This window comes from Sander lucioperca, chromosome 19 (assembly GCF_008315115.2).
Source record: "Sander lucioperca isolate FBNREF2018 chromosome 19, SLUC_FBN_1.2, whole genome shotgun sequence".
In the NCBI taxonomy this organism is placed as follows: Eukaryota; Metazoa; Chordata; class Actinopteri; order Perciformes; family Percidae; genus Sander; species Sander lucioperca.
In genome coordinates, this window is record NC_050191.1 from 27388656 (window position 1) to 27413999 (window position 25344).

Here is a 25344-nt window from a genome sequence, read left to right on the forward strand (position 1 = left end):
ATAATGTAAATTAGAACAACACACACACACACACACACACACACACACACACACTACACAGGATATTTTCCTTTTTCAAACTAGAACTTTTATTCTGTGTTTTGGTCAGTAAGTGGTACATAACTTAACACATCCATGGGACATAGGCCTAGTTATTTTGAAAAAAAAAAATGCTGTTTGAATTTCTCATTCTGTGTTGTTTTGCTGATCACAGTGCTTATGAGAATGTGCTGATCTCTAATACATATAGTACAACAGTTTTGAGTGTCTTTTGTATGTATATTACAGGAAAATTCTTAAACAACAGACATAAAAACAAACACAAATAAAAGACGTGCTGTAAATGTTACAGGCAGTTGTAAAGCACCATTTAAGATATCTTCCAATATTGTTTAATATTTAAAAAAGAAATTGCAAAGGCACACACATGGTAGACTGGAGGAAAGGAATCAATCTGAACTATATGTTATACTTTTTTGCTCAGCATGAATACCTTTGTCAGCCGAATCGTTAGCAAATTAAAGACGTTTTATTGTTGTTGTAAGATTTGAATCTGACAGTTGAACTAGTTAAAATAACAAACATATATATTTATATATAATCTCAATTTGGAATTTCATAAACTGATCTATTTCTCTGAGTAGTTCAATGTTTTGTAAGGGTTTGAGGTTTATTTGGATTTGTGAAATCACGTTGAGGCAATCAAGAACCCAGAGAAAGAGCAGTGAACATTATCTGCTGCAAATATGCCGTTACTCTCCTCATCAGGGACCTGGACATAGACTCTGTCACCGGCATGCAGCATAAGGACAGTACTGCCTGACATCTGATCCAGGAAGCCTTTGTTGTACTCATCATAGGTGAAAATAACTGGCTCCTCATTTTTGTAGAGGGCCACCAATGCATTGGCACCATTGACATGCATATGATAGCTGAAATAGTAGAGGCCTGGGATCTGGCAGGTAAACACACCACTATGCTCATCATAATGTTGCTCCCCATTGTACAGAACCTGGTTGAACTGAATAGGGGTTGCAGCTGGGGGGTAGGCTCTGGTCAGCACAGCACTGAAGGCGGACATGGGGGCCTTCATCATCTCATGAGACATCACAACCTCGTGGGACTTGATTGGCATGCTCTTTTCATGATGGTAGACCACCTCTCCTGGTGGGCCAGGTTGACCAGGAGGACCGGCAGGGCCTGGTTGACCATCATGACCTCTGGCACCTGGAACTCCAGGTGGACCCTGAGGACCAGAAATTCCCTTAGCTGTTAAGCCAGCTGGGCCAGGTAGACCTGGAACACCTGGATGGCCCTTAAGTCCAGCAGGACCTGCTGGACCAGGTGGCCCAATTGGTCCCATGGGTCCTGGCATTCCGTTCTCACCACTTTTTCCATGTCCTCCTGGGGGGCCTGTGTGGCCTTTTGGTCCTGGGGCACCATTTGAACCTGGAAGTCCTGGGGTACCAGCATGACCTTGTGCACCCTTTTGACCCTGAGGACCATTATGCCCTGGAATTCCTGGAGGACCTACTGCCCCAGGGACACCTGGTTTTCCACTGAAACCCTGAGCTCCCTGTTCACCCTTGGTTCCCCTTGGGCCTGGTGCACCTACCATACCAGTGTCGCCTTTGGGTCCCTGTGGGCCTCCCTCACCCTGGAATCCTCTTGCACCCTGTGGACCAGCTGGGCCGATAGGACCAACAGCACCTGGCTGACCAGTATAACCAGTTGGGCCTGGCTCTCCTTTCTGACCAGTGGTTCCTGAAGTACCGGGGGCTCCTCTGCTACCTGGTATTCCAGGTTCGCCCGTTTTGCCAACACCTGGCATACCAGGGGAGCCTGGCTGACCAGCTGGACCCTGTGGACCTTTAGAACCCATAGGTCCAGGCATTCCTGGGGTACCATTCTGGCCTGGTTTCCCAGGTGCTCCTGTGCCTGGAGCCCCAGTGTGACCCTTTGGTCCTGGAATACCCATTGGCCCAGGAGCGCCATCTCTTCCTGGCACGCCACCCTTGCCAGGTTCTCCAGGATAGCCAGTGGCACCAGGTATGCCAGTTCCAGGTTTGCCAGGCATTCCAGATGGGCCCATTGGTCCGACTGCACCTGGTGGTCCCTGAACCCCAGGAACTCCAATGCCTCTCTCTCCTTTAGCGCCAGGAAGGCCAGGAATACCAGGATGTCCCTTCAAACCAGGCTCTCCTCTTGGTCCCATTTGCCCAGGGATGCCAGATGCTCCAGGTTTTCCAGGAGAAGAAAGTCCAGCAGGCCCAGGTGTTCCATGTGGACCAGGTGCACCTCTGGGACCCATTGCTCCAGTTGCACCAGGTGCACCTCTCTCACCAGGGGCTCCAGGGCTTCCTGGTTTTCCATGACCACCTGGGGCACCGGGTTTACCTGCTTGAGAGTAGCCGGGGGGTCCGGGGGATCCTGCTGGACCTGGTGGTCCAGTATGCCCTATGCCACTCTTTCCAGGAGGTCCAGATGGTCCCATTGGTCCTGGCTCACCTGGAGGACCTGGAGGACCTGGCTGGCCTGCAACAGCTGGGGAACACATAAAAAACATGCATTGTTATTATTCCGGTAATATGATCCACACATCATAATGTCTATATCTTACTTTGGTCAATTTGGTTCAGTTTGGTGTTTATAATTTGATTTAGTAAACTGTTGTACTGTTGTTGTACTGAATCATTGTCTTTGATGTAAAAAGGAAAATGCTGATGTTGATGATGTTGTTGGTGAATATATATATATATATATATATAAAATACACATACAAGTATACAACAAATGATATGGACATAAAAAGCACCCTTAGTTTCCCCAAGGAAATAAAAAATTAAATAGCGCATATGATCAAGAAATGGCTTCATTTTCAAGCATCTTGTGCCTTTTCAATGCATTACGTAAGATGCTTTCTTGGTCGTTGAATGACCCTAGGTTTGGCATTCTACTCCATAAGACTGTAACCTGACTTGAATCACTGCTCCCTATGATTGTAGGGTGGGTTGGGAGGACAGCACTCCTTTTTCTCAGGATAGTGTTCACAGCACCACTGGTCTGAGGTGATGTCCTCACCATGTGTCTGCTGGCATGGGACCCAACACACCAGATCCTGTGCATTGCAGTTCAACTTGCCCACACTATACTGCACCCCTTAATTTCCTGCACTGTCCATGGCCGTGGATGTATAGTTAGTGGTCTGCAACTTGTCAACATCACCTTGATGCATTTCCTGCCACATAATGTATAGTTTAAGGGCAAGGTCAAATGAGTGCATATATATATATATATATATATATATATATATATATATATATATATATATATATATATATATATATATATATATAAATATAAATAAAGTTTACAACATCTGATTGTTGTTTTACTGCAGGTTATTGCTCACTAATGTATATTGGGCACGTCAACATAAGAATAACCCTATGCACCCTGTAATGAGGCATGGGAGATGTTTTTTCTCTCTTGTTTGAATTTTTTTGTTTTATTTGACAGTAAACAGAGAGATGACATGAAATGAGGGGACAGAGAGATCAGGAATAACATGCAAAGTTTCCTGGTCAGACTCCAGTGAACTCCTGGTGCCTTAACCCCTGGGCCAACAGGGCACCTAGTTGTTTTCTCTCTTAACTTGTTCCTCAAGATTTGATTTTATCTTACTTTATTTGTGAGGAACGGCTAACAAAATGAGACATAAATGTTGACATCTGATGTATTGTTCTAGTTAGCTAGTTAGTTTACTTAGCACAAATGTGACATTAAATATGTCTTTTATTTCTGTTTAAAGTCACAAAGGAAATCTTATATATACACACACCTATCTATCTATCTATCTATCTATCTATCTATCTATCTTTCATCTACTAGGGCTTTACCTTTTAAAAAGGCATGAACAATAGAGTCCAGGAACTATGCACAAAGAGCATCTCTGATACAGTTATCACACTGCATTCCTTTATACACCATAATTCTAGATGTATCATTCATTGCCTGCCAAAGAAGCAGATCCACTAGTGTTAGTCTTTCTTTTGAAATGGTATTTTTTTAAAAGAATGCTTTGACAGGGCTGTTATTTCAAGCCATATAAGGCCGTGCCTGAAACCCCACAGAGGATATTTGTGCCAGAAGTGGACTTTTTGGCAGCCAGAAACACCACAAACTAAAGGTGATGATACTGGCCACAGTAGCTGAACCATGTACGGCCTGTTAACACTGCAAAGTACTACTATGCTTACATTCAGCGTAGCACCTATATCCACTTTGGATTTGGTTGCCTTCAATAAACATCTTAGTCAGAGTTTTATTATGTAATTCTTCTCTCACTCATTGTCCTTTGTTGTGGTTCGTTTGTTAGATTTACAGTTTGAACTTGTGAGCATTTCTGTTTTCTTTTTCTTTCTTTCTAATTATGTGGCGTGGATTTAATACCACAAAGTAGCTTGTTAGGGTGTGCCTGCAACGTGGTCATAACATCTGTTTTGGAGATTTGTCAAATTTGTGCTCTTTTTGTCCTTTTTCTATTCTATTTTTGTATTGAGGCACACAGTCAAACCACATCAGAACCTGATAAAAAACAAAACTGGATAAATAAATTCTAACTTGTGAGCTCAGAATTTAAATCATTGTTTAGCTGGGATATAAAATATAGTGTTATACATCATCCTGGCAGTTACATCATTACCACTGCTTTGGGTTTTTTATGACACATGCAAAAGCAACTGTTTTCCTCTTTAATCTTTATTTATCCAGAGCACAAGTGCTCTTTTAAGCTATACCCCACCTCAGCTATATAAAGTTATACACATTCACAGCAGTTCAGCCAGTTCAACCACAGCCTTCTCCTCTCAGCCAATGAGCCATTCGTGCTAGACCTGCTGGGTGTGCACCTTAATGAGTTAATGAAGGCAGTCTCATTAACTGTATGAGCCAACAGTTTGCCAGGTTGCACAAGAGAGGATCTTACTGAAAGGTCAAAGTAGTGGTGATGATAATGATTAGGATTAGGATAATGACTTGAATCTGCAGGCAATTAAGAAATGTGTCAACATTTGGTTCTGTAACTGCTGCAGTGAGATGCAATATGTCCAGGGTTCACGTTATCGTCATTTTCAGATCAGTGGTTAAAGTTATGGCCGTATTTGGATACAAGTTCAAAGAAGGTAAAGTCTTATTGCTCCGGAAAAACATTGAAACGCTGTGTGCCATATTTGCACTATTAAAGTTTTTAACTTTTTGCACCAGCAACTACATGGATGTGCGCAACATGTTTTGACCTAATTGGATTGGATTTTGGATTGGATAATTGGATTTTCAAAAAGTGGCGTTACATGCAATTGTAGGCTGTAACTCTGTATATTTCATCTGTGGATTGCTTTTACACATCTCTGACGTATGCCTGCTCCCCTTTTTTCAGCATCACAAGTTATAATTAAAATTCTCTAAGCATATGTCTTTTAAATTCTTCCAGAAGTGTCACTTGAAGTGTCATCTGGTGCTATATTGCAAGTTGAATAGAAATACAGCTGATACAGTCCCTAGGCAGTCTCACTGCAGCCTGCGGTGATGTGAAATGAACAATGGGCTTGGCTGGAGTTTAATTATTATACTAAACATAAGTAGATGCTATTCCTGCTTATTTCCCCCCCAGTTGATTTGGAACCCTCTGTTTTTGTGTGAATTTCGGCATATCCCTTTAACACTAGTTTGTCATGATTGTTGTTTTAGTAAAATTGTGTTCAAATGAAGAACCGTGGTGAGAAAAAGACCTATGTGACTCACCATGACTCTTGACGGGGTAGGGAGTCTTGCTGACTTTTTGATAGTGAGGGGTCGCCTCAGCCAGAGCTAGGAGGACGAGGAGAACGCTTGTTACCCTCAGGTCCATCTTGGGAAGCTAAACCTGCAAAGACAGAAACCATTCATGTGAAGAGGAAACATTTCTTTGTCTCTTATGACAATCAAAACCCCCCCAAAAAACATGTAAGATCATCTCAGAGTGGCACGGAACCTGCGTTATGACAATCGACAGTGATTCGTGAAGTGCAGTGTGGTTGGTGCATCAGGTAATTTAACAGTCAGAATGAGATTGTATATGAATATGAAGCACTGTGCTACATTTACATGTATGAAATGTGATAAATAAAGTCTGATTGATTGAGAAAGCTGCAAATAAATGTCAGAATGTTTTCATTTCTAAATCGACCAGACTTTTTAAATGTTTTTACTCTCCTGAAGTGAACAGCTACTGTAAAAAGTATGCACTTTTAACACATTTATGTTTACCATGTGATCAAAACTTGCATCACAGGAACAAAATCTCTGTGTAAACCCAGCCATACAGTAGCATGGCTCATTACACTAATGTAATGTAATGGCATCAGAGCTCTACCAGCGACCCTCCCCTCAGTGAGAGCCAGGTTGCAGTTGGGTAAATCCCCCGTGCACTAACCTGAAATCAAGAAAAAAAGCCACCTTACCTTAAGGTTTATGCTCCAGAGAAACAGTGGGGGGGTCAGGAGGCTGCTGTCCCGGGACTGCGCTGTTATATCCTTAGTTGTGGAGTCTGTCTAAGCGGCAGCTGCTCTTCCCAGGGCACTGGGCTCAGGGTATTTATACCGAGCCTGGTCTCCAGCATCGTGGATGATCTACCTTGCATGGAAGGCCCTCCCTGCTCTGATGTCATCTTTAATGATGGGTTCCGTGTCCTGAGAGGGAGGACCGTCACTTGCCTCTCCTCCCTGAGACTCTCTCTTTATCTGGTGCTCTCTGTCTGCACCGAGCAGCAGAGATTCAGGGGATTCCTGTCTAATTTCCCTTTGGGTGACATTTTCATAACTCAGTCTCTTGATTTATCTCGCTTGGGTGACTTGCAGTTTCTGTAAATTTGTGGCACCCGGTTGTGCAGATCTTAAAGTTAACATCCTTTATTCAGTCATACATGGAGCTGCAAAGATTGATCGATTAGTTGTCAACTATTAAATTAATCGGCAACTATTTAAAAAATCGATTAATCACTTTGAGTAATTTTTTTAAATGAAATAAGTAAACATTCTCTGATTTCAGCTTCTTAAATGTGAATATTTTATCTAAATCTAAAATGACACCCAGGTTTTAAGGGCTGCTGTGGAATTCCATTTTTATCTGACATTTCTGTGTTTGACAGATAGCAGGTCTGGTGTTCACTAATTTAGATTTAGTTAAAATTTAAATTTCACATACACCCTAAGAAATGAATCCATAAAATAACAGAAAAAGTTCTGGCAGCTCATCACCCGGACTTTGTCCCATAATTTTAAAACAGAAATTATGTTTTAGCGACAGTTAAAGTACAGAACATTTTATTTTAGGCCAAAGTGTACAATTCTCTCAGTTAGTAAACCTCTGAAAACTTCTAAAGAAATTGACAAAAACATCTGAATCAAAGAGGTCGAAAAAAACGACTGAAACGTTGCAAAAAAAGGCCCAAAATGTCTCTTTTTTCTGTTTTCTTTAATCTCTCAACACCAACCTCTGCGGCCAACAAAAGTTGTCGGAGCACAAATTTTGCAATTTGAAACACACATAAACAGAAATACAACTGTGAATCTTCGTTCTGTGGACATTGTCTGTTAAAATATACAGACATACAACTGTTAATACAAAGATATTTCTTAGAGTGTAGTGCAGCCTATCATGATGCTGGCAGGTTTCTGTCTGTCTATCCTCTCTGTGATTTGGTGTGTGGTTTGCTGCAGGGATCTGCAGTGCAGCTTTAAGACACCAGGAGGCAGCAGTGGCTACCTGCTCCATCCTGTGAGCTCCGATTCACTGAGCTGCAGCAGTGGAGGAACCGTTGCAACAGTTGTGAATGCGTGCATACATGTCATCCTCTGATCCAGGGGTGTCAAAACTCCACTTCACTAAGGGCCGCACTGGAAAATAAGAATCCCATCAAGGGCCAAACATGTCTCATATAGCCTTCTCAGTTACAGTTTGGTCGACATAAAGCCCCCAAAAAGTAACTTAGCCAGCAAAGAATAAAGTGTCAAAACATTGAAAAAGCCACAAAAACTAGGTGGACCAAAAGTGATGCACCTAAAACGATATGTGGGCTGGATCGAAATCTTTTGTCCACAACTCAAAGAAATTCAGTTTCCAGTCACAGAGGAGTGAAGAAACTAGAAAAGATCCACATTTAACAAGCTGGAATCAGAAAATGTTTACCAAAACTCAAATTGATGAATTAATAATCAAAAAAGTTGGCGATTAGTTTAATTGATTTATCTTTGCAGCTCTACTGCATTGTTTCCATTGTTCATGCTAGCAGTTTTCCTTCTCCTTGGCCGTGATGGCGTTTTTTTGATTTTAACAATTCTGATTCAAACTTTGATTCTTCCTTTTGATTCTGGTTCTTATCGATTCTCGATTCTGATTCTTTGAGCGGTGGAGTTGAAATGGGTCACATGCTTATTTCACAGATAAGAGGAACATTTTATTTTGAATCAGTGGTGATTTACAGTTTTACCGGGCTTTTTCAGCCACACTTTAGACACCGCTTACTGTGTTCCATGGCTGCAACACAACAAGCTCCTGTTTCTTGGCACGTTATCACAACCAACTGTCGATCAGAGGAATAGCATGAAACCGATGGCAGGACTGTGTATTTCTTATCTCACATGCACTGAGTACATGGCCGTAGCCAGCAGCTGTTCATGTTAGCTTAGCACAAAGACTGGAAAGAGTGGAAAACAGCTACAATGTCATTGCAGGGAGCAGTGACTTCCTGAGATCTCTGCTGGTTGCCTGGGAGTCTTTGCACAAAGTCTATATTAACCCTTGTGTTGTCCTCCGTATGTTTGCCCATTTATAAAACATAAAGTATAAATTATCACCCAATTCTGCATTACATCTTCTTAGCCAACTTCTTTCTAACTTGTTACCACGAGTTTTACACTTCTTTTTGGAATTCATGGTCAACAAATCTAATTAATATGAAATTATACCTAATTTCTGAGTTAGAAAAAGCAGAAATTATGATTATTTTGATTTAATTGTTAAGATCAGAGGATAACTACACACTGGTATATGTCAAAGTTTAGTCAGTATACTGTTTTGAAACCATTAAATGTTTTGGCAAATGCTATAAAATGGTAGCCTGGTCCTACCAGACTCTGGTCCATTTCATCGGTCCAGAGAGTCTGGCCACTCTCCATTGACAAGTGTTAACTTCCTTGAAGGCGGGTATGCTGTTGAAGTTTAAAACTATTGGATCTGCCCAGAGCCACTCTGGTAGCCTGGCTCCGCTTTCCTACGTACTGTCTGGTAGGACCAGGCTAACAAGAGGGGAGACGACAACAACTATCGGCTTAGCATCGCTAGCGTTAGTCTTAGCCAACTCCTTCACCACTAACGGAGCAAGCTGGAAAATCTAACATTTCCCGAACCCCGTGGGGAGGAGGGCCACAACATCATGGCCCCCAACACAACTCAGCAAAGACTGTTCTTGCTCAGGCTTTAACTTCTGGATATTTGGCAGCTTTGCCACAACGGACCGCATCTTTTTCTGCCGCCATTACGGAACTCGCCGAAGGTTACCGAACCTCAACGTCATCGTTCTCACTCCACTCCCTCTGTTCGCTGATTGGACCTATTAAAATTTGATCGGAGAAAACCCAAGAATATACCGCCAACCCAGAAAATGAAAATTGAGTACGTAGGAGGGCGGAGCCAGGCTAATAAAATTGAATAAAACACCTCAAATTCAATGAAAGTAGTGAACTGATCCTTCATATTACTTGCGAAGAGCGTTGTATAGAACCATTCATGTTGTCAGTGTTGTAGTTGAGGTAACATAAACCAAGACCAAGTCATCACCAAGACCAGCGTGTATTGCGACCGAGTCAAGAACAAGACCAGATTTGTGTTAGACAGCCAGAGCTTCTTCTCCTGTCTCCCGCATTCACTTTCTTGGGAGTGTAAAGGGGGCAGGGAGAGGGGGGTTTACAGTAACAACTTTCAAATTAGATATAAGTCAAGTCATTGGTTGCATTTGCAAGTTTTAACACATAGACATAAATCAGACAATGCACAGGCAATTAAGCAAAATCCCTGCAGTTGTGGTCTTGACCGGTCTTGAAATAAAATCCCCAGTCCTCTTTATCCGAGACCGAGACAAGACCGAGTAAAAATGCGCTCGATTCTGAGACGAGACCGAGACCTTCAAAAATTGGTCTTGAGACCAAGACCAATCTCGAGTACTACAACATGTTATATTTGGGCACTTTAAGAAGCCCAACTTTATAATATAGAAACTTGGAAAACGGGTTCAATTTGACCCAAGGACAAGAGCAGGGTTAATGCCTATTATATTTATATATATATATATATATATATATATATATATATATATATATATATATATATAGCTTTGTGTACATTTACTGTTGTGAATTGTTTTGAGTTTCCAATGTTCAACCCAAGATGTAAGAAGTACAAATGTGTCAAATATTAGCCAGTCACAGCTACTCTTTGAATAGTGACATGAACCTGATCATTTGGTTGCAAGACCCACATTTAGTCAAACAAATCTCCAGCTCAACTTCTTTATTTTAGTTTTATTTAATCTACCAATATTCTACAGTTCTTCCCATTTAAATAATTGAAGTGGCATTTGAAAGTTTTCTTGAATAATGTCTTGGTAGCGGAATGTGAGATCAAACCTTTTTGCATCCCAAAAATGTATATCATTTTTACCCTTATCAACCTTACGACAGTCCTGATTGGTCAGGCCACTGTGTAATCTTTGGGTTTTAGAAAAGCCTTTCTTCTTCCTTTTGCTCGTATCATTTAAACTGCCAGTGTCTCAGCGGCCACAGATATGGCTCAGTGAGCCGTGGGCATCTTTGGTAAGCTCTGAGAATGAAATGACAGTGTGTGTGTGTGTGTGTGTGTGGGGGGGGGGGGGGGGGGTGGAGTCAACATTTAACAACTTTCTAAGCTGCAGATATGCCACTGCATCTCATCATGAAAGTGGCTGTGACCACAGTGAGCCATGGCTGCTTTTTTTATTTCATTCACATTTTTCTTTTTTTTGGTGTGTCAGAATTAATGCCTCCCTATCTAAATCCGGCCACTGTGAGGTTTAATGTAGATGGCTACTTAGATTCCTTAGGTTTCTGGGTAAGCTTGTGCTGTGTATGGTAAAAGGCAGTCACAGTACATAAACATGTAATTAGGATGGGAGATGTACTGAATGGAAAGCAGTAGAGACAGAGCATGATATGGAGTGCTTTCAGACACCTTCTGACAGGAGGGTGGGTGGTATATCTGGGAAGGGTCTGCTGTAACCATTGTTTTGCCCCTCCGAACATCTTAGCATGCTGCTGCACTCCAGACATGACTTAATGCTTCTTCAGTGGCTCTAATTAACTCCGCTGATGACAGGGGTTGCCTCCCAACATGCACAGCCTCTGTTTTCCATATGCATATACACTCTAAGAAATAAATCCGTAAAATAACTGAAAAAAGTTCTGGCAGCTCATTACCCAGACTTTGTCCCGTAATTGAAAACAGAAATGATGTGTGCAGCTTCAGTTAGAATACAGAACATTTTCTTTTATTCAAAATTCTCTCACACGAAGCTGCTCAGTTAGTAAGCTTCTGAAAACGTTGAAAAAAACTTCAAAAACAGTGGAAAAACAAGTTCCTAAAAAGCAAAAAAAAATCAATAAAAGTTTCACAAAGGTCTAAAAAAATGACAGCCGTCGGAATTAACGCCCAAAACGTAGAAAAAAGTGACAAAAGAATTGGAAAAACACCCAAAATGTTGAACAAAAAGTGACGTGGACTTTTTTAATCTCTTAAAACCAACCTCCGCGGTCGACAAAGGTTGTCGGAGCACTAGTCTATATCCACGACGTTCCACTTCCGGGATTGTGATGTTGGCACCGGAAATTCCGCCGGATGTCTCTCATTTTCGGCCAGATGTCCGTCCCCTTCCTCTTCCTTAATGTTGGCATTCTAACCTCTGGTGGATTTGTGAGGACTATGGTTAACTGCTCCTCAGATCTCTGCAGGGTAAATCCAGACAGCTAGCTAGACTATCTGTCCAATCTGAGTTTTCTGTTGCACGACTAAAACTACTTTTGAACAAAGTTTCTTCCCGAGGATATTTTGCAGCAGCACCTAGCACCGCCCAAGAAGAGTGTGATTGGTTTAAAGAAATGATAATAAATCCGAGTATGTTTCTCTCCCATCCCAGTGTGCTGTGTGGACTAGTCAGACCTTCCTCCGCATTAATGTGGAGGAAAGTGGGGTACGTGGGGTAAAAACTTTTAGAACCACTGGGCTAAACTTTGCAAATGCTAAATCTAGAGACAAACTGATAGTGGATTATTGAGGCCAAACATTTGAGACTTTTTATTGTATCAGAACTATATTCCTTTTTTCAACAGAAAACACCTGAGGGATGTAAGTCCAATATTCATTGGGATTTTTTTTAGCTCTTTTTTTGGCAAACTCCTGAGAATAATATCTGGCTCTTTCGCTGCTAAATGTTCCACTATATTCACCAGCTAGTTGCTAACTTTGTCTGCTGTTTGTTGCTGGGCAGATAGTGTACAGTGGGCTTATCAAAGTCTTTTGACTGGAAACAGCTGTCTGCCGCTTCTGGAAACAAGATTGAGGAGAACAATTAGCTGAACGATTTCAAAATGCTCCATCGAGCTGAGGGGATCTAAAGAATTGTTGGTAATTATTTTCACTAAGAGCAATACCTACCTTTCTGAAACTTCAAATTTGGTTATTATGGAAATTTGACCAAGATATATACTGAGCAGGACATATTACATTTTGTCAACTAGAGAACACTGTTTCTAAATCACCTTAAATTGGTCACATACAATGTGACAGTACAATGTAGTAAAATTCAATTACTGCCCTTAACCCATCCTAAAGCGGGATTCATGGACCTGCGGAGGCTTCACTCAGAGCTTTCGCTGTAGCCTACGTAAGTGGCCTGAAGTTTAAAATTGTGCGTTGGTGGGTGCGTCGAGCGGCATATGTGTGTGCATGGGGAGTGTGTGTAGAGCGAGTGAGAGAGTGACAGGGATTAGCTTTGGAGAAAGCACTGACTCTAGAGGCGTAGATGGAGAAACAAAGTCTCCCCTGTTCTTTCTGACCACGGTGGGAAATCTGGAGCAGGAGAAGTTATCCCTCTCCTTGATTTCATGTTGTTTATGGAGAAGGAGAACCAGGAAATGAGTCGGGGGGGGGGGGGGAATGAAACACCACCAAGCCACAACCAAGCAGACCAATCACAGTTGTTGCGGTCTGCGTAGTTACATTTTTTGAGAGGTGCACATCAGGCTACATTGTAGGGTCCTTATCTACATGTACCTACGTGAATTAATAATACTGGTTATTTTGCACTCACATGGAAAACGGCAACTTTATTGTCATGTAATAGACACGTTGTCCCTGTGACGATGTTATAGGTCAACATTGACATAATTCTGATACAAAATGAATGTTGTTCCCTAACCCCTGAAAGATTCACAGTATATCTTCTATCCAAATTCACTAGTATGTTTTCAATATAGTTATTAATAGTTATATTTATATAATTTGTGTATGTATTTGTTATGCCTTGCTTTGTATTTTTCAAGTTTTTTGACTGGAATGTCCCCATTTGGTCCCAGAGATTTGAGGATGCCGGGGTGCCTGAGAGAAACAAGAATGTAATTGCAGGTTGATGTGCCTATGCAAGCAGCAAAGAGTGGAAAGTAGGAGCTAAAGATAGAGTGTTTGAGCTGGGAGTGGGTGATGGTGGTTCAGCTTTAATGTTTTAATATCCAAATGCCACTAAGAGGCACATAGAGATTTATGAATGGAAGGAGTGAAGCTGGACCTCCTGGCTGAGTGTTGGCTGCAATTACAGAGACCCAAAGACAAAAATCCTGGTTGGAAGTTTGACCAACCTGAGGTTTACTGGATATTCTACTTTTTTTTTTTTTTTTATCTTGATATAATCTTGCCCACGTCATTATGAAATTATGGAAAGGTTGGGCTCACGAGAAAGAGGAATTAAAGCCAGAGACACTGACTTTCTTGGTTACCTAAACAGATTATGCTCTCATTTTAGGATTTATTTTAGGAGAAGGTAATGGGTTACTGTAAAGCCAGTTATATATGTGCTATAATGACAAGCACTTTTCATTTGCACTGTGCCTCCCACACCAGCTCATAATCAGCAGTTTTTACAGGGCTGGTGTTGCAATCTGTCTATTCAGCAGCTGAAGAAGATCTCTAATTGTCTAACACAATCCCACATCTTGGTCTTTAAATAGTTATATGTTGCACATAGGGGTGGAACGGTACACTGAAGTCACGGTTCGGTTCATACCTCGGTTCAGACATCACAGTTCGGTTCAGTACAATGGAGGGAAAAGCATAACAAAAATGCAGAAGGCAATTTTTTTTATTGTGCATGTCTCAGGCTGTACCACCTAGTGTCATCCAGTCTGTCCCCTGAGCTAGCTGCAACAGCCTGAAGCGTATAAAGTAAGATGTAAACAGTAAACAATAAGTAGGCTACCCCACATCATCTCCAGAATCCATCTGGAACTTGTAAACTAACTAAAAAAATAAGACAATCAGCTACTAGTGTGATATGGGAGACAAGCGCTGCTCTCATATTTGAATGCACAGAGCAGGGCTGTTAAAAGAGCAGCTTCGATAACACAGAGCAGTTGGCGAATTGTGGTGTTAGCGTCACACGCTAACAGCGGAGCTAGCAGCTAACAGCGAAGCTAACAGCGAAGCAAACGGGCCTGGAAGCCATTTGTGGTCGAGGCGAGAAGGGAGCTCGGGAGCTTCAGAGCTAAGGCAGGGCTACAGATTAGGTGTCCCTAAGAAACGCTTATGTAACAGTAGTTCCGCATTACATTAATTCATTTGCACGCAAGTTTTATTTATTTTTATACCGTGTATTCTCCGTGTAAATTCATGGACCGAACCGAGACGCCCGTACCGTTTCGGTTCAATACCAATACATGTACCGTTCCACCCCTAGTTGCACATATATTTAATTTTGTCTGTGGGTGGATAGTGTGGGGGCCCAAAACTGACAAAAGGCAGTAAAAGATTATCAGATGAGTCAAACATAGAACTAATTATATCAATACATGTGCTGGAGTAGTTTCCTTTCCCTCCAGCAGGAGGCGTTGTAGTTGTTACTGGCGTTATGTTTAACCTTTATTAGCATGGGAGTTAGAAACACAGTACATGTGGAAATATGGCTGACAGCGGAATCCACTTCTGACGCTATCTACATCCATCCTTCTTTGTTGTCTTACAGAAAGCATTGCTTGTGAGTATTTTATGTTCAATATGAGTCTTGAAGACAATATTCGTGAACATTACGTTAAACAAGATTATATTTGATAGTTTTAGTTTTGATGAATGTTAGCCAGACTTTGCATAGTTATATGTGAACATACATTAAAATATAGTTTACATGTTGTTTATTTGTTTCTTTTTGTAGTTTCACTCTGTCGATAATCGAAGGATATGTCAATAAAAAGACATCACACCTGTCAATTGTCGAGGAGTTTATCTATCTGCATAGCTGTGTCTGGGTCTAACAGTGAGGGCAGAATAATACATTTAAATATAAGTTATAATAATTGCAAACATTTGCATGTGGGAAGGCGAGCCCTGGCATTAAAATTGTTAAATCCTTCATAAAGAATACATCATTTACATATTCTTTGTAAATCTTCACAACCACTCATCGAAGGAACCAAGCAGGCCTGCCTAATTGCATGATCCAAATCTTCATCAAACTTGCCATTTTCAGCGTGTAGCTTGGAGATTGTGGTTGTTTCTTGTAGCGAAGGATTTTGAAAACGGTAACACGCTCGTAGTGGTAGAGGAAGAATGCTTTATGAAATATGCGGCCAATGACAGGCATATTCCACAGTCTACATCCAGTGTGCCAAATTGAAGGAGTTTCAAAATAAAATGAGAGATAAATAGCTATGATAAAAAGGGGTGGGACAAAATATCGATACGGCAATATATCGTTGTCCTTCGTGCAGTTCGAGAATTGATACGCTGAATATTGATATTCTAATTAATAAAATAAGCCACTCTAAATAGATTTCCCTGCTCCTACTTTGGTTTTGCAGTAAAGCACTAAAATTTGCATTTGTATGCGCCCTTTATTAAGAAATGTTAAAAAAAAAAGATTTTTCATAGTTACTCTATAGTTGTGTAATTTTAATTTACTTAACCTCTTCTTGGGCATTTTGTATTCATAGTTAAAACGATATCGAGATGTATCATTATAGGATTGTCTAGCAATATATATTGATTTTCACAGAATTGCTGTAATTTCAGACCTTTTACTACATTTGGGAGTTTTCCGGCTCCACAGCACAGTAGCCTACACCTGCTTGTGTATTCTGATGATTGGCACATTTCTTATCTGACATTCTTGCAGTGTTACAATGAGAAGTGACGTGCTTGCAAACTGATGGGTTGTTGACCGCTGCATGCTGTTGGCCCGCTCCGGGATCGGAAACAAGTCTATGTTACAATGTGTGTATTCTACATGCTGTATCCCACGGCTTGCATTAAATGTGCAGTAGGTAAGCCTTATAAAACTAACTTTCTGTCATATTTGCTGAAACTGACCCTATGTTCCAGTAGAACTACATGAAGCAGGTCATTTAAAAAAAGATCCAGCTCCTCTGGCCCCACCTACAGCCTGTAGTGAGATTTACAAAAATCCACCGCTACCTGTTCAGATGCACCAATCAGGCCCAGGGGGGGGTGTCAAACTGCCTGTCAGTCAGTGCTCATGCACACGCATTCATTCTCCCTTGTGGGGGGAGGGGCTTAGGAGACCGTTTTGGGCTTTAGCAGAAAGGGGGGAGGGACTGAGAAGTTGTCGATATTAAAATTTTTTGGCTAAGTCCTGGATCTTCGCAATCCTACCTACAGCACCTTTAACGGTCACCATAACGCCTTTACCATCTGCTTCTATGGTTTCTACACTGGGAACTTATCCAATGTACAGGATTTCATAGTCCTCTAATGCTCAGTGAGAGAATGTCACTTTTTACTGCTGCAGAGATTCAGCCATTGCTCTTCGACTCCTGTTGTGTCTGTTGCATCAGACATTTGTAGTTGTCATGTTATATCCCTTCCCATGGTCCTCCAACGTCTCTGGGTAGCACAGAGGACTCTGAGGCCTGCTGACTGACTGTGGAGCTGGTGTTAGTGGTGAGAAAAGGTGTTGGAGGCCAAACCCAACGTCTTAAACAGCTCCAACGCTATTATGTTTCTGTTTTTCTGGATAGAGCGCCGGTGTTTACCAAATTACGCAGAGATCAAAATAATTATGGTGCACGAAGACAAAAATAGAAAGAGGGGTGCTGGCAGCTCCTGCACACAGCATAGGCAAACATATTTAGGACTCATCTGTACTACTGTTTTTATTGATTTTGAAACACTATGAAAACTTTAAGTGAGACACAGAAGAGCATGTGATGGGAGCCAATCTCTGGTGGAGCCATACTGACCCATCACTGAAGAGAGTTATTTGACAGTGCTATTGTTGTTTTCGAATTCCTTTTGCATTCCTTTCACGCTCCTCCTTGATTCTATCGACTGAATCTAAGGCGACAACTCCAAAACATGTCAGTTAAACAGTTCACTGTCTCCAGACCTTTCTCTGAATTCAAATGAACACTCAATTGGTGAAGACAAATGGATCATCAGCCCTGTACCACAAATATATAATCCTCATTGAAATCAATGAAAAATAAATGTAGTCATACAAGTACACCATTCACAATGTACTGCATGTTTAAATGCCTCACAACTAAAATCTCAGATCTCACAGCAAAGTTGTATTCATTACAGCAATAATTCACAAATGCAGGACAAAGTTAGTTCAAAAGTGAATTGAATTTGATTTTCACTTCACAAACATCTTTGTTGAATTCCTGCAGGTAATAGTCATTAAACCAGTTTTTAAAACGTAGACAGTGAAGAGCTGTGTCTCAAATCGGGCACTTCTGTAGTTACACTAGCTAGTTTGAGTACATAGTGCATCCACACTGACGAAGTGTGGCCAACTGCAGGGCACTACGAGTACCCGGATTCTGCACTCAAAGTGGTCAACACGTTTAGTGTGGATCCCATTTTCAAATGTGTGAAAGTGGCGGCGAGGAAGCTGCAGCGGTTGCTATTGAAACGGTGAAACACGAGCTATACAAATGTAATATATACCTTCTTTTTTTATACGTACCACTATAGTGCCGTCAGTTGGCCGTGCGCGATTTCAGACAACACTACCCTGTCGAAACATGTAAGTGTACTCACAGAAGTATCCAAATTGAGACACACTAAAGGTTAAGTGAAAACCTAACCCAAACCCTAATCCTTTTGTAGAGGAAATCTGTACTTTTCAAACTTGAAAGCAGGTGTAGTAGTCGACACGAATCGTGCATTCACGCACACATTGACATTTGAACTAGGCTTTTGTGGTCCACAATGTTCTTTAATGTGTCTGAGTGAAGCCTACATTGGATAAAATCTGAGTGGGGAAAGTGAAAGAGCAGCGCTTGTCCCTCTGTCATTACCACCACTGAGGTGCCCTTGAGCAAGGCCCTTAACCCCAACCGCTCCAGTGGAGCTGCTCAGTGGCCAGCAGATCAGACTGTGGTAGTACTGGGCAGCTTCAGGTATGAATGTGATCAGACTGTGGTAGTACTGGGCAGCTTCCAGGTATGAATGTGATCAGATCAGACTGTGGTTGTATTGGACAGCTTCTAGGTATGAATGTGGAACTGTGGGAATGTGACAGGTCGTCGTTGCAAATGAGAATATAATTCTTAAATTGACTTACCTGGATAAATAAAGGTTAAATACATTTTTTTTAAATGATTGCAGCAGGCCAAAACAACCAACCACTGCTGTATGGATCCTCAAATAGCACTATAATACACATTTTGAAACTTCCAGGCCAATAGTACAATAGGTCAATAGTGTTGTGATGAGCGAGGAAAAGTGGACCCAAATGCAGAGTGAGAGGCAGGCAGGCAGGAGAAAGGGTTGAGCTCGAGGATTGACAGAACAAAAAACGGCAGCACGGGGCCTGGAAAAACCACAGCAAAAAGAAGCACTCGGCTGAAACAAACAGGCAGAGAAAAAACTAGCAAAACGAGGAATACAAACTCACGGGGTAAAGAAACAAACGGCACAGGCTGACGGCACGAGGATACAAGACGATCTGACAAGAGGGAAAGGGAACACAGAGGTTAAATACACGAGGTAATGAACAAATGAGGGACAGGTGATACAACAGGTGAAACACATCAGGGCGGGGCAGGACAATCAACAAAGGCGTAGAGAGAGAGAGTAGAACTAGACATGACAAGACAAGACAGAAAACAGACTATCAAAATAAAACAGGAAACAGAACATAAACAGGGAAATGCACAACAGGAAAATACACAACAAAATATACACTGACCACAATACACAAAACGGGATACACCAACACAACAGGAACAGAAATATACAGAATAAATATACAAACACAAGAAACATACAGAAATCAATAATACAGGTAATAGAAATGGAACAAAATACAAAGCAAAACACCGAAACCATAACAAATAGCCTATTACTAAAATAGGCCAAACTAGCTAAAAAAGAACTCTCAGTAAATGTTTGTTGATTTTTGTATTGGGAGCATTTATTTAATATTTATGCATTTATGCAAAATGCATTTATGCAAAATGCATTTATGCAATATTTAATATTTAATACTATTAATAATATTGATAATTGCTGTGCAGTTGCATTACTGTGCAATACCTGTATAATGTGCAATATCATTACTCTCATTGTCCAATATCTATTTGATCATTGAATATGATCACCATTATTGGGCAATATTCAAATAATGTGCAATAACCCACACTGCATTGTACATGTGTGTAGTGAAAATAAAAGGCATTAAATTGTATTCTATTCTATTTGTCATTTCAGAAAGAATGAGAAACATTTTGATCAAAGCAGAATGAACAGACAGGAACAGACTTGTTCAGCAATCCTTGACCATTTTCAGGGATAGGATGCCATGAACTTCACGATTTTCCAAAAACCACAATCTCAAACCTAGTGATTACCTGTTGGCCATGCTGATTGTCCTTTCTGCTCAGAGAAGTTCTGAGTGTTGGTTCTGCTGTGTGTGTTTTTCCAATTTGCAATTGCTTCATTCAGAAACAGGTAGACACTGTTGTGAGGGAGTTTTTCCTCGCCACTGTCGCACTAAATGCATGCTCTTGGGGGAATTACTAGAATAGTTGGGGCTTTTGTAAACTATAGAGTGTGGTCTAGACCTACTCTATCTGTAAAGTGTCTCGAGATAACTCTTGTTATGATTTGATACTATAAATAAAATTGAATTGAATTGATTGACAGTATGGTAAAACAGTGACAGCTAAGCATTCATAATTATGATGCTTTAAACAGACCAAGTGACCTAGTGACAGATAGACACATCTACCCATGCCATGTTTATCAGCTTTACTCTACATTAGTCTCGCATTGCCAGACTTATCTCCTAGGGCTGGGTGATATGGAGAAAATCTAATATCTTGATATTTTTGACCAAATACCTCGATATCGATATTGTATGGTGGACAGTTGGTGCTTTCACAAAATGTTTACATAATGAGATTTGTGTTAAATCATCCGTAATGTGGATACAATGACTAAGTGGGTAAAGGGCAAATAATAGTACTGTGAGAACGGTCTGGAAAGTTCAGAAAATGACATCACTTTACTGTAATGCAGCCTTTAAAAACCAGGAAAAGGGAACACTTATTTCATATCACAATATTATGATATCCAAAATCTAAGACGATATCTAGTTTCATATCACAATATCGATTTGTATTGATTTATTGCCCAACCCTACTATTTCCATAGCATTGTGTCAATCTGGAGTATGGTCTGGCTAAATCGCTTGTCCATTCTGGTATCTGTGAAAAATGCTCTGAATTGTTTGTATTCCCTTTAAACCAATCAAAATCCTTCCTGGGTGGTGCTAAGGCCCGGATGCAGCAATGGTGCCCTATAAAAATAGATAGCGGAGAGAGCGGAAGGGGAGGGACATCAGATGTAAGGCTTTCTCCCAGCAACCTACGTCCGTTGAGCCAGACTAACTACATAAACATGTTCATATTTATTAATATTAATATTAATATAACTTTATAATATAAAGTTTGTGCTAAGATCATTGGTCAAACTGTTGCAAACTCCTTTCATACACACCACAAGAAGAGCATGCTCAGACTTGCTAACAGCATCTCTTCTGACTCCATGCATGTTTTAAATTATGAATACCAACTTTTGCATTTTAGCGATTTAGAGTCCCTTCATTTAGACACAACAGGCTTAAGGACTCATCAGTCTATCCTGTTGCTGAACCAAAATCATTGTGCTGCCGATTAAGATCTGGACCCGAGGACATCATGTAACATGTTTCTTTGTCATGGCTGTTGATTTGTCTTCATCTTTGTACTATATGTGTAATTGTTGTCTAACTCTGTGTGTGTGTATCTATTATTATTTCTTCTTTTTGAGCGGAGCTGCTCGGGAACGCAAAATTAATTTCAGTGTAAACTGACAATAAAGTTGTATCGTATTATCATTTTTTAAATAAAATGATTTTCTTTTATGAAAACAAGATTTGGTTTTAAAAAATCAATCTTGAAAAAGAGCGGGTGGTCTTATAATCAGGGTCGTCTTATATTCTGGTCAATGAATTAAATCCAGAGGAGTTTCTGATGATGAAGTGGTCCGGATAGAATCAGGGCTTGACAGGATTTTTTATGTCGAGTTCTTCCTTATCCGGATTGAGGGTCTAGGGTTGAGAGATGAGGGTGTCATATATTGTGTAGCCTAAAGCCCTCTGAGACTAATCTGTGATTTTGATGAATAAAATTGACTTGACTTTTATATTAATATGTATTGTGGCTGCAAGGAATCTTTTTAATATATGACTGAACCTTCTCATAGCCATAAATAGTCTCACCCTAACCCTTCACCTGTTGGATGTTTATTTTTAATTAACGTACTACCAATGAACTCAGGTCCTGGCATTGGAGTATGTGCTTTAAGAGGTCTTTATGGCATTGTAAACCCAGTGCTTATCAGCCCCGGTGGCCCGTGTCCTAAATATACTGGAATCTGTGTGGATTTTCCTCCTAGCTCAGGTCTGTTGTTGTTTTTGTCGGTTTAGATTTTATTTTAGGTGTTGGGAAGGATCCCTGAGAACCATTCTTAGTACGGTGGGAAGAATGCGTAAGAAAGGTCAGAAGCCCGTGGCTCTTTTTTTCCCCCTCCAATCCAGAGAAACCCTGCATCCCTCAGTGGAAATGAATAAGGAGCAAGTCACGAATAGCATTTATCTCACGAGCTGTATAAATATCTTTGGTTTGATTTTTACCACAGCTGATGAATAGATAGGGCAAATGAACATGCATTTAGATGTAGAAAAATCTATTATACCCATGAAAGTGGTTTAAATAAGACTTAATTTGTACTCCCAGAGTAAATATTCTTAGTGCGAAATTAGCTGAATAGTGTTTTTCTTTATGTTTAAGGTCGGTCGTGCATGACAGAAAAGGCAACATCTGGATTTAGATCAGCATCTAAATGGATTTACGCATTGTTGTGTAATATTTCAAATAGTTCCATACTTCCTCTGTAGCTTTTGGCTGCAGTCATTTAAACTGTTAAAAAATGAAAAAAAAACATTAAAGTGTGTGTTGTTTATAGGTAGACTTGAGAAAGTACACAGTGAGGCTGTGGAGGAATGACACAAAGCGCAAGCACCGCAGTCTTCCAGCTGTTCTGAGGCATGCAAACACAGTCTGAATGTTTCCGCTCTCCCAAAAATGGGAATGCATATTTCCAAAAGTTGCTGCCAAGTTACCGAAAGTTTTATGGCCTTGAATGTGACGCTGTTGACACCAACTGAGTGGTGTAATTTACAGGGTATTGTGTCTAAATCCACATATTCTCTATGTGCTACACTTTTGTGGAAAACAGTGGAAAGGGAACAAAGATGAAATGTGCTAAAATTGATTGATTAAGAAAATTAAAAAACAGCGGACTCTTCTGAATGGCTACATTTCAAGATGTGGCCAGGTGATAGCTTTTTTCTGGCTCTGTCTTTTCAAGAGGTCTCCAAGAACTCTATCATATGCATGTCTTTGATATTATGTCACTCTCAAAACAATTAATTTTACAGGCACAAACTCTTAGGTACTCTTCAAAGGCATTCACGGCTTTGTACTTAGAAAAATGATGGAAGTAGTTGAAAGCTGCTTGAGTGCACTAAATCAAAGTACAACTGACTAGCTTGCTTGCTGGCAGTTAGCAAGACAGCTAGCTGGGGGAAGTATTGTGACTAGTTGGTGCTAGAATGTTACCAGCTAGCTAGTCTCGCATTGCCAGACCTTCCCCCACAGCCCTGCGGAAGGTCTGGCCCTTCCATACAACATTCCAGGATAGAAGAAAAACATGCATTGATTTATTAGCATTTCTTTAAACTAACCACAATGGTCTTGGGTCGCGCTTAGTGTCGGACACAGCAACGGTGTCTCTGCAAAATACCTTGGGATAAAACTTGTTTTGGAGGAACATGTGTACGTTCAAAAGTTGTTTTAGTCGTGCAGGTGACGGACATCCGGCCGAAATGAGGGAAATCCGGCGGAACTTCCAGCGGCACCTGAACAATCCTGGAAATGAAATGTCGTCAATATAGACTACCAGTTAGCTAGCATGTTATCACTGAAGCTTGCAAACTAGCCCACACAGTCATTACGTCACAAATCGTTAAGCTAAAGCTTCTTTGCAGGACATGCAGGTGAATGACAACAGTTGTCAGTCTTTGAAACTTTCTTCAGTTGATGTGGAGGTCATTCAACTACCACCTATGCAACATTATTCCTGCATCATTTGGAAAATAGCAGATCAATCCCATGGAGGATTTGACTCAGTCCCATGCATCATATCATAGGGGGCTGCCTGCACAGCTGTAATGACCACTGGTTAGTTGCCCTCAACCACCCCTCCTCTACACTATAATTACTGGGAGGACATTTCTCTTTTGGGTCATTGGCTTTGTGTATGTGGACAACACACATTTTACGCTTGAAGCAAAAGACGAACTAGCTGCTGTTTGGAGTGATAGGGAGTAGTTAAAGGCACAGATTTTTATAATGAACATTTAATTTAAACCACTGGATTTGGTTTTGATGCAAAAATGAAAGTTTAAAAGCATTTTATTTGCTAATAAAATGCGTTTATACTTTTCAGTTTTTGTTCAGCGCTGTATCTCCCAGTATAGGTGGAGCCACTAAAGAAAAGTAATGCCTAATTTTCTCAGTAAACCGGAGGACAGCTTTGGTAAAGGGACATGTGCACTGGTTTTTATGGTAATCCAAAATTAGACAGCCTTAAAGTCAGCAGTTTCATTTAAACATGGTATTAAGCTGCAAAAATACCAAAATGCTCTCATCAACTCCACCACGTCTCCGACCACTCATTCCCCTCAGTGTCCACTGCTAAATTGACTGCTGAATTTGTTTAGCTCCGCGGAGAGTAATTGTTTTCAGCTTCCTGTCTGATAGCCTGGCTGCTTTCTGGATGCACTGAAGTCTCCTTTAACTACAGAGCTGTGGTTTGTTGTTTGATTCTCCTCTTGCACAGGAAAATCCCTTTTGCAATTTTGCAACGTCTTTCCCAAAATCCCTGTCTTAAGACAACCTGCTTACCAACCAGCATTCTGCACTGTTCTATACCCTCACAGTCCATTATTGAAACCAGTCACGCATTTTCAAATTCATTACTTTAAAACTCTCCATGGTGATTCTTGTTTTGTCACAGTCAATGCTTTTCTCTACATTAAACCTGCAGTTGTCTTAAATGACCTTGTCAAGAAGGGACCATGTACATGTGCCACTAGTTTGTTGACATAGCAACTGTAGCCATGTTTTTACAGCTTCATAAAGATTTAAGTAAGACGATGAAGTCATCCATGCCACAAGCCTTTGACCTAAGATAGTCTGGAAAGTGGCAAGTTGAGTTAATTTAATGTCTTTGTTTGCATTGTAAATGTACTGTAATCAGATGAACATTCTCGTCATGAGGAACAGGTATAGGGGGATGAACAATCGACGTATATAAGTGATATCTGAAATATTTGGTCACCTTCCAATTTCTCTGTGTCACGTTCTCTTCCATGTACTG

At 40.7% G+C, this 25344-nt stretch overlaps 2 protein-coding genes across 3 annotated transcripts in view; one reads left to right on the plus strand and one right to left on the minus strand.

The window, feature by feature from the left end:
* The window catches only part of nt5dc1 (5'-nucleotidase domain containing 1), a 99661-nt gene that overhangs the window by 8691 nt on the left and 65626 nt on the right, over positions 1-25344 (plus strand). The gene's annotated exons all lie outside the window — the stretch shown is intronic.
* col10a1b (collagen, type X, alpha 1b) lies at positions 64-6678 on the minus strand. Its single transcript, XM_031285667.2, has 3 exons — positions 6501-6678; positions 5803-5923; positions 64-2544 (listed from the first exon to the last, which is right to left on the minus strand). Exons 2-3 carry the CDS (start codon positions 5906-5908, stop codon positions 689-691), a joined length of 1962 nt encoding a protein of 653 aa, XP_031141527.1. The 5' UTR covers positions 5909-5923; positions 6501-6678; the 3' UTR covers positions 64-688.